This window comes from Marmota flaviventris, chromosome 4 (genome assembly GCF_047511675.1).
Source record: "Marmota flaviventris isolate mMarFla1 chromosome 4, mMarFla1.hap1, whole genome shotgun sequence".
NCBI classification, from domain to species: domain Eukaryota; kingdom Metazoa; phylum Chordata; class Mammalia; order Rodentia; family Sciuridae; genus Marmota; species Marmota flaviventris.
In genome coordinates this window covers 125,876,406-125,895,678 of record NC_092501.1, presented here as the reverse complement: position 1 = coordinate 125,895,678, position 19,273 = coordinate 125,876,406, and the positions used below count along the sequence as shown (strand labels likewise).

Below are 19,273 nucleotides of genomic sequence, written 5' to 3'. Positions count from 1 at the left end.
AATCCAAGAAAGTAAATTAGACAAAAGACAATAAACACCAAATGTAGAAAGAGAAGTCAAATCTATTTTCATATGGTGCAGAGGTAGAAAAGATGATGCTATCCAACACTAGCACAGAGCAGGAGGTACATAGGAATTCTAAGTATGAGCATGATTCTGCCCTCTCTTGGTCTTCTAGTTCTTTCTCTTCAGGAAGATAGCTTTCATTGTTTGATCAAAGCAATTTCAATATCCAGAACATCAGACATACTCGATACTTTTTTACAAAAGTACAAAAGGAATCTCTAAATGTAAGATGGCTTGGGGGTCACCATTTTGGATTATCCTGCCACCAAGAGAGTACTAACTACCTACACCCTTGGGAGTTCCATATGCCCTTTCACCCTGTCAGAACCTATCTCTAAGAACCCTGTGTTGCAACTGAGTTCTCAAAGTTCACCCAATTCTAAAAAATAAATAACCACAGCTCTTATTTTCAAGAGTCTGTATCTTAATAAAAGCAAGACCAAATGTGCACTTTCTTGCTGCCTTTCAAGGCAAAATCTTATCTCAAAAATACTTCAAATGAAATATTTTACATTAGAAAAAGTTATCCTTCAGTAAAGCATTATAAATTCAAAGGGATTATTAAATAAAGTGACACCCCATTAATATCTCCCTCCCTACTTCTAATAAGCTTCTAAGTTTGACTTATGCAATGAAAACTCACTTTGCATTCTGAACACAGGGCATCAAATAAGTATAAATGTTACACTTTAAGATACTTTTAAAAGAACTAAGACTTGAGAGCAAAAATAGTATCAAATAAATCTCTGTTTTACTAAAGTTATTGTAACCTAATAAATAGTATCATGTGAATTTACTAACAGACTAGGTGATCAACTTAAGAATGTAATAATTATTTCCTGCCTTAAAAACTAGAAAATCTAAGACCCTCGTTGTTATACAAAATTACATATAAGATGGTGTAAGGGGGAAGAAAAAAAAAGAGAAATGTGTTACAGTAGATGCGGTAGAGAGAGGTGATGGGAGGGGAAGGGAGGGGGGCATACGAAGGGGACAGGAAGGGCAGCAGAATACAACAGACACTAGTATGGCAGTATGTATAAACGTGGCTGTATAACCAATGTGATCCTACAATCTGTACATGTGAGAAAAATAAGAATTCATACCCCATTTGAATCAAATGTATGATATATGATATGTCAAGATCATTGTAATGTTTTCAGCAACTAATGAAAAGAAAAAAAAAAAAAACTAGAAAATCTTTCTAGGGGGCTCCAGATGTGGCTCAAGTGGTAGCAACGCTCACCTGGCATGCGTGAGGCACTGGGTTTGATCCTCAGCACCACATAAAAATAAAATAAAGATATTGTGTCTACCTAAAACTAAAAAATAAACATTTAAAAAAAAAAGAAAATCTTTCTAGCACATCAAGCCATTTCATTTTTTTTTTTTTTAACCAAAAACTAAAAGGCAATAGTACACAAACTCAGCAATGAAAATAAGTAAGCTAATGCTTACCAAATTTAGGGCTTCCTCACACATACCTAAACCTCTTATAATATGTAGGAAACAGAATTAAATAAAAGAGCATGGCCTACAGATAATGAAGACAGAAGGATGAATGATCAAAAGCTTAATAGAGAAGACAATGATACAAGAGATATCAGCACATAAACTTTTTCTTAATTAGACCATTCTTTTCCTTCTGGTGATCTAACACACATATGCTCCTAAAGAAATGTGTAGGAAATAGGGGCAAAAAGCACCCATAGTCACACAAATGTTTTTACTATCACATATTTATTTTAATACATTTTTCATTATCTAATTAGACTATATATCTAATTTGTATCCTTTCTTTTTGCCTGAACATACTTAAGGTAAATCTTGTCTCATTTTTTAAAAATTTAATGGCTGTATAAATTTCCACCATATAGAATATGCCCCAATTTACTTTACCATTTCCCTAATATTAGATATATTCCTTAATTTCATCTACAAAAAATGTGAGAAGTCAGACTTGCAAGTGCTATTTAAAACTTAAATCTTCCTATCTATATTCTTATTCTCCATCCTCTTCTAGTCCCTTTGTCAAATTTGAATTTCAACTCTCCATTTCTGACTAGAATATAATGATTACAAACAAAGGTAGAATCTGGAAGTCAGAGAGTTCAAACCCTCCAAGCAGTAATGAAATTCTGGGTGGAAACAGTCCCCACAGCTCCCTCCCTAAAGGTGACAGGTATTTTAAGTGAAGAGTTAAACTGAGCAGTGCTGTTGAACATGCTCTACTTCTTGGAAAAAAAAAAAAAAAAAAAATCTCAGTGCCATGGAAGAAGCACAGCCAGCAGTTTTCAACATCAGATCCCATCCTGATTGAAAATCTTAAGCCACATAGTCATGGCAACTCCTTCTATTCATACAACCCAAGGTTGACAATTGCCTTTCCTCAAAATTGACAGGCTAACTTCCTCCTGGTAAGACTATTCAACTATTTAAATCACCATTGTGATAGTTAAATTGCTAATATCCTTAAAAACAGTTTCTTGCTATTTCAGGGAATCAGCAAGAAACCTTTATCCTATAGAACTGATAAACTAAGTACCAATTTTGGTTTAGCAAAGCTAGACTCTCTTAGGGCAGTCTTTACTGAGCACTATAATGAAATACTAGCTTCTCTCAAAGGGCCTCAAAATTCAATCATATTAAACAAATCTTATTGTCAAAACAGCTTTAAATTTCTGTGCCTATAAATAAATGTTATATTGCAAAATATTATAGGTAATATAATTTCACCTAACACTTCGTCAAACCTTGTTTTTGCTGATAGACTCTGATGCTCCCAGTAAGGACTGAATGCAGGCAGACAATGCTTCCTGTGATAATCCCTGGAACACCGCCCTCTGGTGGAATAAAAGAGAACATCAGCCTGTGACACTTGACAAAACATATAAAAGGAAAATCCTAGGTCCTGAGGGCAGCAAACCAAATGCATGCTTGCCTTCACTACTGTTTATTACTGATACCATTCCTCTTGGAGCTTTCTATTCCCATGCAACCTTTCTAGACCAACATATAGTTTTGAAATGTGCACTCACGTCTGGAAGCACTCATGTGATCTTTAATAAAAATGTTCTACCACTTCTTGAATGCCATGCTAGATGCTGGGAAGTCATGGATCAAGAGGCAGGCAGGGTACTGATCTCATTCCAACATGATCTCATGTTATAAAGTGTTTTATTATTATTATTATTAATTTTTTGATTTGGGGTGGTTTTGTTTGTTTGTTTTGTCTGTACTGGAGATGGAAATCAGGGGCACTCTACTACTGAGCTACATCCCCAGTCCTTTTTGAAACAGGATCCCGCTAAATTGCCAAGGGAAATCCTCCTGCCTCAGCCTCCAGAGTGGCTGAGATTAAAGGTGTGTATCACCATGGCTACCAGTGGTCTCTTTTTAAAAGCTCAGAAACTAACTGTAAAACAAACCTTCAGTGCATCTACTTCTAAAAACAAATCCCAGGCAATTAGTCAGCACTGCATTTTAAGATTCATACACATTCATTATTATATATATATATATATATATATATATATATATATATATATATATATAAAATAAGATTCATATTCATTCATTATATGGTATTATTTAAAACAGCAAATAAATAAACATAATGGAAATGTTCAATGATCAATGATGGGAGATTGACAAATAAAATACCAGTAAATTAAGTTACAAACTACTGTGCATAAATAAAAAGAATGCTGAAGTGGTAAAATTCTTATAATTAAGTGGGGGGAAAACAGGTTACATATAATTAAGTGGGGGAAATATAATTAAATGGGGGGAAAAACAGGTTACAAAATGGAATATGAAGTATGAATCCTAATTAGGATTAAATTAAATGGCAGTGGCATGTTGGTCAGACAAGGATTCCCATCAGTTCCCTTGCTGCCCTCCCTGCCTCCTTTCTACCGAAGACATGACATGGTTGTGGTTGGTTATGTACAAGACATTTATTATGAGCCACAGTCCTGGTCCTGGCCCCCTACTTGATGTTATTCTCTCTGTATTGCTTCAACCTGTACAGAGGCTACTATGGGAAGGAAGGATTAGAGCTGTCCCCTACTGTGTCACTGACCTGCCCAGAAACTTAAAAGATGGGCAGCTTAGGAAAATATCCTCTCCCTCTCCTGCTCAGTCTTAATATGGTTTGTGTTGGATATGTCTTTCCTCACTTTCAGTAAGACTGAAAGTTTAAGACTTGGATGTGAGCTGAGTGAAAAAATAAGTAGGTAAGCCTAAGGCATAAAACAAAATCAGGCAGAGTAACTTCCTTAGGCCTACTTCTTATTGGGCTACAGACCCTATTAAGCAGCTCAGAGACTTCATTCATTGGGGTCTGTGATAACAAAAGATTCTGTGTGGAATAGCCTCCTGCACATTTCTCTTGGGATCTTGGCTCCAACTGTAGGAAGTTTAAAAATTCCAGTCTAATGCCATTATTCGATATACCTAATGTGGAGTTTGGGAAAGAAGAGATGCCAAATGTCCACAGTTCCCTCTAAAAGAGATCTGACAAACTATATAGTTTAAGTAGAGCAGTAGGATTCAAATGCCCCATGTAATACTGTGCAACCTTGTTCAGTCCTAGTATTCTGCAGTACAGAATACCTTTGGCACATGAGGGCATATGCATACTCCTTCTGAAAGACATCCTAAAGAAACAGTGGTACCTGGACAATTCACTACATGACTACTGTATGTAGTCACTTCTCTCTTTTTATGCAGTTGGACTTACAGCAATCAAATTAAGCAATGAAAAAGTGAATTTCAAATGGTCAAATTTTATGAACTATTTTGGCTTAGAAACAAACCACTGATAGCAAATACAGACAAATCGGCTGTTACAGGGAATGACAACTGTGTATGATTAAAATAACTCTCTTCTAGGAAATCAATGCACAATCTAAACTGGTGCTTTAAAAAAAAAGTACTGCCAACTTTAGCAATAACTAAGTTTATGGCTAAAACCACATGTGATCTTAATTATTTGTTAAGGATATCAATTCAAATTGAGTGCAAAACTAAATTATAGTAACTGCATTTAATACTAAATGTAGATTATAACTACATGATATTGAATATATCACTTTCTGCACCTCTTTTTCATCATTTACAAACTAAGATGAACAAAATGAACAGTGTTTTTAAACTTACTGGTGATCTCAGACACCTTTAAGAATCAATGAAAGCTGAAGTTCTTCTACTTAAAAAGTCACAAATACATATATACAAAATTTAACCATATTTACAAGGCTTCATAAAAGTCCTTTAGTGGATCCTAAGGGCCTACAGAATACTCATATTAGGAATCTCTAGATTGACCTTCAAGTAATCTCCATATCTAAAAATTATAATTCTAAGAATAACAAATAAAATACATCAAGATCTTAAAATAAAAATTTTAAAATATTCAAAGTGAAAGAGTAAATAAATTCACAGTAAAGATAAAAGAATTTACACACATACATCTATGCATCTGTATAATTTGGAGAGACAGACAAGAGTTCTTCGAACTGTAGGATACCACATTCCATGAAGATCTGCTGGAGAAATCGTGGTATGTGGTCTAGGATTGAGGGATTCTGTTGAACCTAAAACCCAAATGGAAAAGAAAACACATTTCATGTACGTGGATGTCTGTCTTACAATAACTTACGTGGAAACTATAAACTACTCCTTCTTGTTAGCTAACAATAACTGGAATGGTGTCAATTTTTTTCTAGCCTTTAATCAAGAATGCCCTAAGAAATCTAAGTGAGGTTTAACACAGTCAATGAGAACACAAGAGTATATACATATATTCCAGTTTCATATATATGCCCAACTCAAATTGCTTATGGAATAAACACAATTCCTATTTTAAAACAAGATCGAGATCTAGATCTGTATGTGATACAGATCTGACAGGGAGAAATGTCAGCAGTGTTGTGGGTTAGTGCTTTCAACTTCCTACTTCATAATTTTTAAGTTTTTTTATTATTAAGTAAGCACTATCTGTATAATTTTAAATCTCTTCCATAGGCCTCAAAATTTAAAATAAGATCTCCTTTATAAAATTTCTTAAAGAAAAACAATACTAAAACAGATATAAAAGAATATTAAGCATCTACAGTTTTGCTAAGGATTTTGCTATCTGTAGGACCTCTCCTTCAAATAAAGAGCCGAAGGGCTGGGGCTGTGGCTTTGCAGTAGAGCACTCATCTAGCACGTGCAAGGCCCTGGGTTCGATCCTCAGCACCGCATATAAATAAATAAACAAAATAAAGGTATTGTGTCCAACTACAATTAAAAAATATTTTTTTAAAAATAAAGAGCCAAAAAAGTAACCCAAATATAAGTTTAGTGAAATAAAGCTGGAAGTCAACTTTTGTGTTCATTTTTTTTTCATTGTCCTGTTTTAACAGCTGTTGACAAGCAGTGGGGGTTGGTTTACTTGCACAGCAAGCCATCGAAAGACAAGGGTCTCCTGGTTGCCTCTTCTCAAGAGCACAGGTCCTCGTCTATCACCCTTTGTGCCCTCGTCCCCCTTCACTTTTCTACACATAAAAGAAAGCCAGCTTTTTGAAGAGACAAATAATTATTCTCTTTAAAGAATGGTCTCTCCATCAATGTGCTATGTCACCTCATTCCACCCCAAGAACCAAATCACTAAAAGCCCTCATTTTGAAACCCTCATGATATTATTCTCTCATTTCTGACATACCTAGAAACCAGAAAAAGTGGTTGTTATGTATTTCAGAGTTGCTTTTGGTTTGGGCTCTGCATGCCACCTAATTCAGAGTCTTGCTTTCCACCTCAAATTCTATCACCATTCTGGTAACACCAATAAGCATATGGATGAACATATGACCATATGACCTTGACCATTTTAACTCCAAAGATTTTTACTCCCATGATACCCGCTACTCAGAGACAAGTTTTCTTATTACTTTCAGAATTACATTCTCAATACTTTAAACAGACTTTATTCTTACTCCAAATTATTCTAACTCATATTATGTGAAGCCTTCTCTATCCAAAATGTCCTTGTAATTTCATCTTTCTCATTTGTTTCCTCAAATGGCTCTGCCAAGCCCTCCTCCCTGGTTTCAGTCATAACCCTCTCACCTGCCTGTCTCTGATCTCATTGGCTGTTCTTTTTCAGCTCAGTTCACTCCTCTGCCCCAATTTGCTCCTTAATGTTGGCACTGGCTAAGTCTCTCCCCAGACCTCGGCTACAATCAATCGCTCAACTCTATAGAGTGGGGTGATCATATAAAAGTCCAAAGCATCAACTGCTTCTCCATTTTTATCTCTATGCTGGTTCTACTTATAACTCTAGAGCAGTGCTGCCCAATAGAAATATAACATGAGTCATGAATGTGACAGAGTAAAATGCCACATTAAAAAAAGGAAAAGGGGGTTGGGGATGTAGCTCAGTAGCAGAGCATGAGTATTGCCCTAGGCTCAATTTTCAGCACCACCAAAAAAAGAAAAAACAAGTGAAATTAATTTCAATATATTTTCTTTAATATACCCAAAATACCATTTTAACATGCAATCAATATAAGTTACTAAAAAGACATTTTCTATCCTTTATTTCATATTAAGTCTTTGAAATCTGGTGTATTTTTAACACACTTATAGCACATCTTCCACACAGCACATTAGAACGAACTAGTCATATTCTACATACTCAATGGCAGGTGATTACTGTATTGGCCAGCACAGCTCTAGATCCATATAAACAGATCTTCTCAGTGATTCCACATGAACTTCCTCAACTCTTCTCTTAGCCCTCACTTCTAGTGTGCATGAAATTCTTTGGACTCAAGACTTCTAACTGTATCCCTCTACTTCACACTTATCTTCACTGGCTCATCAACACCCTGATTCAAATCACATGTGTCTTTCAAATGGCAAAACACAACAGCCTCCAAACCAGCCTTTACAGTTCTGTCAACATAGCTTCATTGTAATGCCAGGCATGCATTAAAGAACAGGCTTTACTGGGAAGAGAAAACATACAAAGCCAGGGTTGGCAAGACAGGGATATACTATTTTCTCCAATAACTCTTAGAGGTTTACTAGAACCAAGGTATAGTGGACAAAAGGGACACTACAATGTGACATGGTTCTACTCACAGGAGGAAATTTCCCCCATAGTAAGTCTCCCCTTCTATGTGGGAAGTGTGATAAAATGTCTTTATCAGATAGGGAATGCCCAGGTTGCCTGGCAATATGGATTTGGGATCTTAACCATCTCTAGAGCTGACTCAAAATACCTGATAATGCTCTAAAACTAGGGATCTTGGGGGGAGATTGAGGCTTTTTAAAGCCCATGGAGTTATTGTTCCTCCTCTCCTAACCAGTCCCACGGTAAGCTGAGTTTGAGTGTCACCCTTACAGCTGGGGAGGGGGTGTCTTACTTCCTATGCACCTTGTTATCTAGGTCACTCCTGAGTGCTTCTTCAACAATTTTCCTCCTTGCATAACACACATTCTACTCCAAGCTATCCCAAACATTTAACCCCAATCCCAGCCACACAATACACAAAATGCAAATCTGATAGTACAATAACCCTCATACACTATACTAATAGCTAGAAGTATAAAAGCCATGGGACTATCCCACAACACTTACTACAGTCTGGCTTGCCTTACCTGCTTCTTCCCCACAGACAACCTGCGTCCAAACACACTAAGCCACTGCACTTTTCCACAGCAGCCCTAGTCTTCCATTCTAGCATGCCTTTCCACATGCTGCTCTGTGTATCTTAGACAACCTGAAGTCACCTGACTCTCACATTCTTCATAAAAACCAAAGCTTTCAGACGCCACACCTCACCCCGACTCCACCCCCTTGAATTCACAGTGCATTCCCTTTGTAATTTCCTTTGCCCCAAAGATTATCCATGATCCAAAAGATCCCTGTGCATCCTCTGAGCATCTCACTCAGCAATGAATTATGTCAATTATAGATCTCCCCCCATAAAGTGTAGGTTCCTCAAAGATATAAACTGTTTCATGCCTGGGACACAACGAGTACTCAGTAGAGGTTTCTAAGCTGAATGAATAAATGCTGGAAGTTAAGACATGATTACATACCAGATTTTGTGAGACTGTTAGACTCTGTTTCTTCTAGCCGAACATCTGAAAATGAAGCTTCTGAAGGTAACTTCTTCTGCTCATCTTTTAAACTCTGAGCAATTTGCTGCATAGAGAGATCAGAAAGATCATTATAGTCTTGTTTTGAGGAGTGTGTGGCAATATGAACTGGCTGAAAAGATGTTGGGGAACTCACATAAAATCAAAACATCATCCTATAAGTACTTCCTAATTATAAAGGGGGAAGTATACTTTTATAATCATCACCTAATCATTCATGGAACAACCTGTCATTACGTGCCTTGGATGTACGGAAGTAAAAAGTACACATAAGCTATTTGGCATTCTTACAAAAAATAAATAAATAACCTGAATTTAAGCAAGAGGAAACCATCAGATAAATCTATATAATGTGGCATATTCTACAACAAAGCTGGTCTGGTCTCTCTAAAAAAAGTCATTCTATAAAAACAAAAAAACAAAGGAGGTGGGGAAGGAAAGGAGTCTTAATTTGTTCAAAAGAGATTAAAGAGACATAAAAACCAAATGCAACACAGTAAACTTGATGGATCCCATTTCAGAAAGCTTTTGGTCCAGTTATAAAAGACATTTGAAGGACAAATGAAGAAATTTTAATATGAACTATATGTAAATAACACTGCTGAATTAATGTTAAATTTCTTTTAAGTGTGCAAAATGGTATTGTGGCTATGTGGCAACAATTCTATTCTTAGAAAAAGTATTTAGGATGAATTATCAAGATGTCATCAACTTATTTTCAAATGACTGGGCAACAAAGCATACATTCAAAGACAAAACAAATGTGATAAACATTAACAACTAGTGAATCTTGAAAAAATTACAGATTTGACTGGATATTTGATGATAGCAAGGAACTAAAATGTAAACTCATTTTAGGTGTGAAAATGGTATTATGGTTGTGTTATAAATCAAAGGGCTGGGCTGGGGCTGTAGCTCAGTGGCAGAGCACTTGCCTAGCATGTGAGAGGCACTAGGTTCGATCTTTAGCACCACATAAAAAATTAATTAATTAATTAATTAAAGGCATGCTGTCCATCTACAACTATTAAACATTTTTTTTAATTAAAATGCCTTTTAGAGTCACCTACTGAAGTATTTACATATTGAAATAATGTTTGAAACTTGTTCTAAAATAATTAATGCGAGCAAGAAGAAGTAAGGAGGTACAAAAAAAATGAGACTGGCCATGTTGAGGGTTGGGTAATGGTATGTAAGAACTCATAACAGTATTATCTATACTTTTGCTTGTATTTAAAATTTTCCATTAAAAAAGTTCTAGGTTCTAATTATAATAATATACTAAGCATTCTTTAAACTCTGTCCAAAATTAAAAGAAAATGAAGGTACAATATGGAACAGAAAGACCAGAAGATAAACCTAGGCCTTCAAACCATATATAAGAACTAGACATTTTCTAATTCTGAGATGACTCCATGATTTACGAGAATATGACAGTTCTACAATGTCAGCCAACTACAATGGCTCCTATTATCGACTCTCTTCTATGACACTTATAAAGAAAACAGAAAAATCACAGAAAGCACTAATTGACAATTTAAAAATTAAGAATGCATATGTTCTGGCAAAGGGGGAGAAACCTGAATAGAATGTTTAAAAAACAGAACTTAGTGTTTAATTCTTCAAGGTTTTAAAATTATTATTTCCTATGATTTTCACAGCAAGTTTAACTTGATTTTACATTTTGAGTGAGAATTAAAAAGAAAAATCCTATTTTAACTAGCATGAAACATTCAAAAGCTGTGTGGGGGCAGGAAGGAGATAAGGTGTGGAGCCCCTACCTCCATCATGACTAATTTATCAGGATATGCCAGGTCTCCAGGAGCTGGTTTATAGCCTGTGATGTCTGTCTGAATGTAGATGTGAGTTCGGTACACAAGTCGCTCTTGTACATCTTCCAACATCTGCTTTACTCCAGCTGCAAATGCCCCCAGTTGTTCAGCTAATAAAAAAAAGAAACACATCATCTACTCCTTTAGACTAAGGAAACTATTTTCTTCTCATCAAGCAGAAACAGTATGAACCATTTTTGCTCCAGAGACTGTGGTTGATTCTATTTCAGAATAACTCAAATGACCTAAAATAAGTTTAATAAATGTTTTCAATTTCTTTTTTTGTTGTTGTTGTTTTTTTTTTTTTTTTTTTCAATTTCTTCAATTTTAAAATTGGACCTTGTATCTCCTTCCTGGGACTCTGCAAAATTATTTTTATTATTAATATGAATAATAAATATGAATTCTAAGAGTGCTTTGGACTCTTCAAAATTCTTTTAGCCAGGCGCAGTGGTATATGCTATTATCCCAGTAATTTGGAGACTTAGACAGGAGGATCACAAGTTTCAGGCTAAGCACCTTAGTAAGACCCTCTCTCAAAAAAAGGGGAAGGGGTAGTGGAAAGCAGAGGATGTAGATCAGTGGTAAACTGCCCTAAGTTAAATCCCAGTACCAGAAAACAAAGAAAAAAAAATTATTTTATATAGCTTCAGACTAATCCTAAGAGATAGACCTGGCAGCTTATTAATTGGGTTATAGTCTACATCTTATAAATAAATTGAGTCCCACATATACTGACTTAACATTTTCACAAAAACAAAAAGTAAAAAATAAAAAGACATATGAGTTTATAAAGACTTCTTCATTTCTAAGATGCCATCAATGTTAAGACAACCAGTATTTCAGTAATATCTTTCCAAGGGATAGACAGTTGGAGACAGTATATAATAACATACATAAAACATTCATTTTAATTAAAAAATTGTCTTATGTTCAGAAACATTAATAAGGGAGAAAATGTATATATTAGACTAACTAAATACAACAGGAATGACTATAAAAGAATAACAAACTCATAGAGTCTACTAACAAAAGCCAAGGTGAAGACAATAAATTCTGCCAGTACGTGAAGGGTATTTTTTATAAAGGTATCTAAGTATATGATTAAGAAAATCATGTTTTCTATGACAATCAAACCAAATATCAACAAAGTAATCAGATGGATAGGGCAGAGATGTTCCAGAGAACTGCTTTCCTTTGTTTGTAACTATTTGAGATTATTTGTAATCTCAAAAATAATGAATCATTAGAAAATTGTTTTTGTTATTTCAAAAATTACTAGGTATAAGTCTGCTAAAATAATTCCAATTTTTAATCAAAAGTATGCGATACAGCCAGGCACGGTGGCACACACGCGTAATCCCAATGGCTCAGGAGGCTGAGGCAGGAGAATCTTAAGTTCAAAGCCAGCCTTGCAACAACAAAGCATTAAGCAACTTAATGAGATCCTGTCTCTAAATAAAATTCAAAATAGGGCTAGGGATGTGCTCAGTGGTTGAGTGCCCTTGAGTTCAATCCCTGGTACCAAATAATAATTATTACTATTATTATTATTATTACATAATATAGTCAATTGCTTTATATTCTGGTAACACTGTAGTAGAAATGCCTAATCCAAAACTAAAAGTCAGTTCTCTCTAGATTCCAGATGCCAGAATGAAAAGTGACTAATTGGGCTGCAATGCAGAAATGGATGGCTTGCCTGCCATGTGCAAGGCCCAGCGCCACAAAAATAATAAACATGATTCTTTATTTTGTTACTAATTTTGCCCAGGTTTTAAAATTCTTTTCCTATTTAATTTGTAACTTTAGTCACAGAATGTTGCATCTTGATTCAAAAAGGGGCAAGGCATCAACCAAACCTTCAAAAATATTTTTTTAAAAATTAAAAAATGCATAAGTATTTATGCATTGGGATTATGGGAGGAAAAAGATCTAACTTTTTTTCAAATTCACTACATCACAGACATAATTAAAAGACTTTTAAAATATTCACTTCTACTTATTTACCATTGTTCTGTACATGATCTTCAAGCACTTCATTTTTAAGAATTCCACAAAGTTCCGACAGAGTTTCTAAGTGAATAACATGAATTATCAGTGGCCTGAAGACATCATATAATGACACACACAGTTTCTCCAAAAGCTCACTAAAATGAAAGAATAAAATATGATTATTAGCAGTAATCTTTTCAGGACTTTCTAATACTTTAAAAGCTTCATTGATTACTTCTAGCCAATAAAAATAATAAATATCTACTGGAAAACAGCATCTGGGAACATTATAGAATGAGAAATGATAGGCTGAAAGTATTTTTGTGAAACTTTTTTCTTTAAAAGCTCAGAATCAATAAGCAATCCACAGAAGACAGTTCAAATTTAGCTTCCTACAACCAAAAGTCAACCTATTATAACTTTTATTTATTTTAGTAATAATTTTCTGTATGTCCTTTCAAAAACAAAACTATTTCAGTAGAATTCGATTACCTTTTATATTTCACTTCACTGTAAATCAAATGGTATGTTTCCTCCTCAAAACTTTTTAATATGTACAGGTTTAGATAAATAAAACTCAAAGTAATATAGACACATACCCAGTATTTTGAGAAATTTTAAACATTTGAAAAGAAAAAAATTAGGTTGTCTATATTCTTCATATAGTCAACAGTACATTTCTATATATAGTATTTCATCAAAAGTGATCCCTCAACCAAAACCATAAAATGCATTTTTTCTCTTCCTCATTACTAAAGTCATAAATAAAAATCTTTAAAGAGTCAAAATAGCCAACATGAAGAAACCAAAAGGGACTAACAGAAATGAAAGACACTTTCAGAAAAAGAAAAAGTTATTAAATAGTATCTGTATTTTAAGTACCTTACATTAGAATCATGAAATTTTTTAACTAGAAGGAATTATTTTACTAAGTGCAAACAGGAGATCTAGATTCCTTGCATAGAATTCTTCCTGTTGTACCAAAAAAGTCTCCATAATTATACTATGTCAGCCTTTAAACCACATATTTATTTTAAGAAAATAACCTACCCCATCCATCAATATTCTGTTCACAAACATAAAAAAGTTAAAACACTGCAGTTAATTATATAATACTCCTATAATACACTACTCCATCATGGCCATTAGCAAATTAAGTCTTATCAACAAGAGTTAGATCCCATGTACTACCTACTCTAATTTTGATGTCGGTTTTGTAAAAAATTCATTGTAAAGTTGGTGCTCATCCTGGCATACATGGACCATAAAGGCACAGCCACCGCGAACCTGCAGTAAACACATACACCACCTGCAGTTAGAGACACATAACATTCCAGCATTTGTGATATAAAGCCAACACTTTTACTGCAAAAAAGAGTATGCATACATTTATAAAACAACTTATCAAAGAACAAAAAAAAATGATTCGCTTCCATGGATTAATGCCCAATGGGATTATAGGTGATTTAAATTTTTTATTAATGCTTAATTTTCTCAACTTCTGATAATAACATAAATTTGTAGTTGAAAAACAGAATGTTTTTAAAAAGAACCTTTATGTTTTTCTATAGTATGAATTAAAATTGCAACTAGCCAAAAAAGTACTTCTGCAGCACAAGTGAAGCTAAAATTAAACTGTCAAAATAAATCCACTTTGAAGCCTCACCTTTCACAGAACAATACTTACTGATGAATCTTCATACCTCAAAAATAAATTAAAATGAAAATAGTTTGCAAAGTTAAATAAGGCTAATACTAAACTAGATTTATAATAACTGAAAAAAAATTTTTAGTTTTCTGACATGGGAACCAAAACTGATTTACCCAAGTAAATAAGGGGGGTTATCAAAATAGCTCAGAGGAAGGATTAACATTAAACCAAAACAAGGAGAAACTTACCAAGGCACAATGATCTCTGTTATTTTGGCTGGTTAACTCTGTGACAGTATAGGCAATACTAGGGCCCAGAAGGAGCTCCCGCTGATCAAGGTAACACTGGTGGATATCATTAAGCAGTTGCTGGTATCTGGTGGAAAGCAAGTAAGATTGGGATCTGAATCTTTAATTTCTAATATGTAAACTAAATCTGGTCTTAAATCCCAGCATAGGTTATTAAATCTCTAAAAGCATAATGGTCACCTCAGTTGCCTCTCAAACGCTTAGAAATACAGATATAAAATAAACCCATAATTAAGTAATGCCGTAAGCTTCAACTTTTAAAGGATTTCGCTTCCAAGAAGAGAGACATCAGGTCTGCCCAAATGAAAAGGAAATACTGCTTTGGGGAAATCTGCTGCCATTTAAACTTTCCAAATCAGGTCTAAGAACTTGCTCCCCCAACTTGCTCCCCCAAGTAAGTTATATACTGCAAGAACAAGATTGGAGGCTTCTGCTCAGAAGATATCAGTGACACAACTAGATCTGGGAAAAATAGTACAGGAGGAGATAATCAAATCAAAGAACATCTGAGTACTCACTCAGGTATTTTTTCAGATCGCTGTTCTATTTGTTCAATAAGAGTCTGCAGAATAAAGAAAAATACATTGAAAAGCATCTTTTTAATTGTACTTTCAATTACTTTCTGATTATAACAGTATCACACACTCAAAAAACTTTTTACATACAAGTCAAAATAATAAAAAACTCCTGGATAGTACTAAAAAGTAAATAGACTTAATATTTCAGTATATAGTCTCAGTTCTTTGTACCCACTGTTACTATATTTTTCTTTAAATGTAACTGGAATTATACCATATATTCGGTTTTATAGTTTGTTTTTTAATTAACACTATTTCAAAAGTATTTTCCTATCAAGTAAATCTGGTATTAGATGAAAATGTATAGAAAGTCTTAGCATGGTACCTGATACCTGAATGAATGAATCATCATTATAAATAAACATTATACAAATTATTACACAATATTCTATACCACCCTATTGAGTAGATATATTCTGAGTCAATTATTCCACTGTTCAACATTTCAGTTGTTTCCAAAGAATCACAATCTACTGGTCAAGAGCCTGAAGTGAAACTTTGGGGGTTTGAGTGTCTGCTCCACATAGCTGTATGAGCCCAAGCAAGTCTCACATTCTGAGACTCCACTCCCTACCAAATAAAACAAGTATCATAAAAGCACCTACTTCTCAGGTGGGGACCCCAACAAAATGGATCAAGAGAGAGATGTATATTAGGCTTTTGGTCTTTTCTCCTAAAAAATTTTTAGAAAGGAATCCACATACATGCCTACCAGCAGTCCTGTCTGTCTCACCAAATCCTCAAAAGCACTATTATACCTTAATGTGCCAATTTCTGACAAACCAAAAACAAACAAAAAAAAGCCAAACCATAACTTAATTTTTCATATTTTCTGTGAGTACTCTGGTCTTTTTATAATAGATCTTCATCTTTCTTATACTGATTAATAAGCACATAGAATATTTAAAAATATTGACCTTCTTACCTGTTGCAAACATTCTAGTGTCTGCCTTTGCTTCTGCTATTTAAAATTCAGAAAATTTAAATTTTATATCCTTAATCTTTTCCTAATTTTTTCCAATAATTTTTTTCTGGTTTTTTTTTTTTGGGGGGGGCAGTCTGCTTATTACTTTTTTTCTTTAATTTATGGGTTCACTTATTATAATGTGAAGAGCTTACTTTTTTTTTTTCCCTCAAATACTTAGCAAATTTTCCCAATGTGCCATGTAGAAAACTCCAGTCCTTTTTGATTTGGGATGTTTGGGAACATATAGAAGAAATTCCATTGGAATTTTTACTAGGAGTACCCTCCAACCAATAAGCTACCATGGAAAGAACTGATATTAAAAAACAGTCTCCCCAACCAGAAACAAAATAGTCTTACCCTTCATTCAGTCTTTCATGATTTTCAGTCTAATTTTATCATTGTCTTCATCTCTGTAATTCCGTTAAGGTTACTGCTAGGTGAATGTTATGCTGTCACTAAATGTATTGCTAGGTGAATGTTATGCTGTCACTAAAATAAATGGGACCCCATGACACACACTAATTGATTTCTAATAGTACATAGGAAAGCATTTTGTAATCACCCACCACACTAAGCTGTGTTATACATACCATTTCTTTCCTAATCACATTTTGTCATTGGTATTTGGCTAATAAACAAGCAATCAATCAGGTACAATCTATATCTCATACTACCAATTAACCACTCTTTATATCTTTTATTTAAAAAAAAAAAAACTAAGTTAAAAAAATTCCCTTTAATTGGCTGACTTTTAAGAAAGAAACAAGAAAGAGAGTGAAGTCAAGAGTCAGCAAAAGTAAATTATTCTTTGTAATAACTTCACAATGAGTAAAATTAACTGTATCTCAGATGTGTCATATAAATAACACACATGCACACGCACACACACACACAAACTCTCTCTAGATAGGTAGACAGACTTTTGCTCCCCCCATTTCCAATTGCTTTATCAAGATAAATATAAAGTGAATTCCTTTTAAGGAAGCACATTCCCAACCTCATGAAATATACTGCCAATACAACATCTACTTTTCACTGAATGACTGCAAAAATCTTCCTTGTTAATCATGCCTCCCTATCTCAAATCTCTCTTCAACATAATTCATTTTTATACTGCATCCTTAATCTTATGAATTGGCAAATTTGAACAAATCACTCTCCAGATTAAGACATCTCACTGGGGGCTGGGGATGTGGCTCAAGTGGTAACGTGCTCGCCTGGCATGCACGGGGTGCTGGATTCGATCCTTAGCACCACATAAAAATAAAATAAAGATGTTGTGTCCACCGAAAACTAAAAATTAATATTAAAAAATTCTCTCTCTCTTCAAAAAAAAAAAAAAGACATCTCACTGTTCTCTAATTTTCCTTAATTAGCCTGACATTTAATGTCCCTTGTGAGATGGTCTTTGTTATCTTTATTGTCATCTTTCCCATCACACACCACTAAAGTCCTGTGTTTCAATGAGAAATGGACAATAAGAAATTACATGGAGTCCTCCCAAAATACAAATCTTTTGTCTCTAACAACCTTCTCTATAAAGCCATTCTCTCTATATATTATTTAAAAAAAAAAAATTCTTTTATCAACCCTCTTAGGTCCACTAAATATCTGAACTTTTTAAGCTCAATTATCACCTTCATCTAGAAAGCTTCCCCAAGCATCATAGAAGAGCTAGGTGTTTCCTGCTCTTTGGACTTCGGAACACCCAACACCAAGCACCTAAGACACAGTGCTAAAATGTGAAAAGACAATGCCTATATTTCATTCATGTTCATTTTCCCAGGATAAGCAAAGGGCTGGCTAAATAAATGTCATAGCAAAATATGCTACTTATGATAATAGACTTACGCGGACTTTGGGGGCAGCAGTTCGAAATTTTACATAAAATAATGTGAAGGCATTGTCTGCATTAGGTACAGATGAAGGATCCTAAAGAAACATGAGGGAAGATAGGGAAGAAAGATAATTAGCAAACAAATAATTATTCAGAAAATGTAACATTAACCATTTCACAAGAGTCTTGATTGGCCTCTAGAACAATCAAAAGCTTAGAAAAATCTCAAAGATTACATATTATTATTGCTATGAGAAACAAGTAAGTGGAAATGTCACCTCTCCTCCCTTATTGTCATTAAAATTTGCCTTATTATTCGAATATTAGCAGTAAACAGACCTAAATTCAGCATATGACAGTGGCCAAATTATTTAACCTCATTTTGATTCAGTGCATTCATAAAATTTCCACAATACATACTTACAGAGGTTTTCTGCAGTTCAACAGTAAAGCACTAGTGTAGTAGGTACTAGTACTTCCTAAACTCACTGAAAATTCCACTAAATAGAAAACTACAGTCTGGCTGTTTCAACTCATCTAAAAGCAATGTGAACAGTAAAACAACCCAAATCACTGGCTTTGAATTCAAAGTTAAAGACACTCCATGTTCTTCAGAAAATAACCTTAAAAAATAAAACATAAACTTTAGGTTTTATTTTCTTAGGAAAGAAATATGCTCAATGACCATGGTCCTAGCTAATTCCATTCTTGTTTTCTAATCTAACACCCTGCTAATTTCCCACTGTAACTAATAACTGCAACCTGTAACCTGTTTCCTTCTTTTACTGATTAATTCTCCTAAATGAGTCCCTTTTGCTACTATTCTCCTGAATATGAGTTCCTTTTGATACTATACACCTCTTAATACTACCAAGCATTAGAA

General features: G+C 34.3%; 1 protein-coding gene across 2 annotated transcripts in view; it reads right to left on the bottom strand.

Moving 5' to 3' along the window:
• Positions 1–19,273, bottom strand: part of Cog3 (component of oligomeric golgi complex 3) — a 52,805-nt gene that overhangs the window by 17,515 nt on the left and 16,017 nt on the right. For both annotated transcript variants that reach the window (XM_027928925.3, XM_071611491.1), the window contains exons 8-16: positions 18,405–18,485; positions 15,527–15,570; positions 14,949–15,075; positions 14,245–14,336; positions 13,065–13,204; positions 11,004–11,164; positions 9,163–9,268; positions 5,542–5,666; positions 2,820–2,909 (exon numbers count right to left, since the gene is read on the bottom strand). In XM_027928925.3, coding sequence (XP_027784726.2) covers positions 2,820–2,909; positions 5,542–5,666; positions 9,163–9,268; positions 11,004–11,164; positions 13,065–13,204; positions 14,245–14,336; positions 14,949–15,075; positions 15,527–15,570; positions 18,405–18,485 — 966 coding nt within the window. The remainder of the gene's footprint in view (positions 1–2,819; positions 2,910–5,541; positions 5,667–9,162; positions 9,269–11,003; positions 11,165–13,064; positions 13,205–14,244; positions 14,337–14,948; positions 15,076–15,526; positions 15,571–18,404; positions 18,486–19,273) is intronic.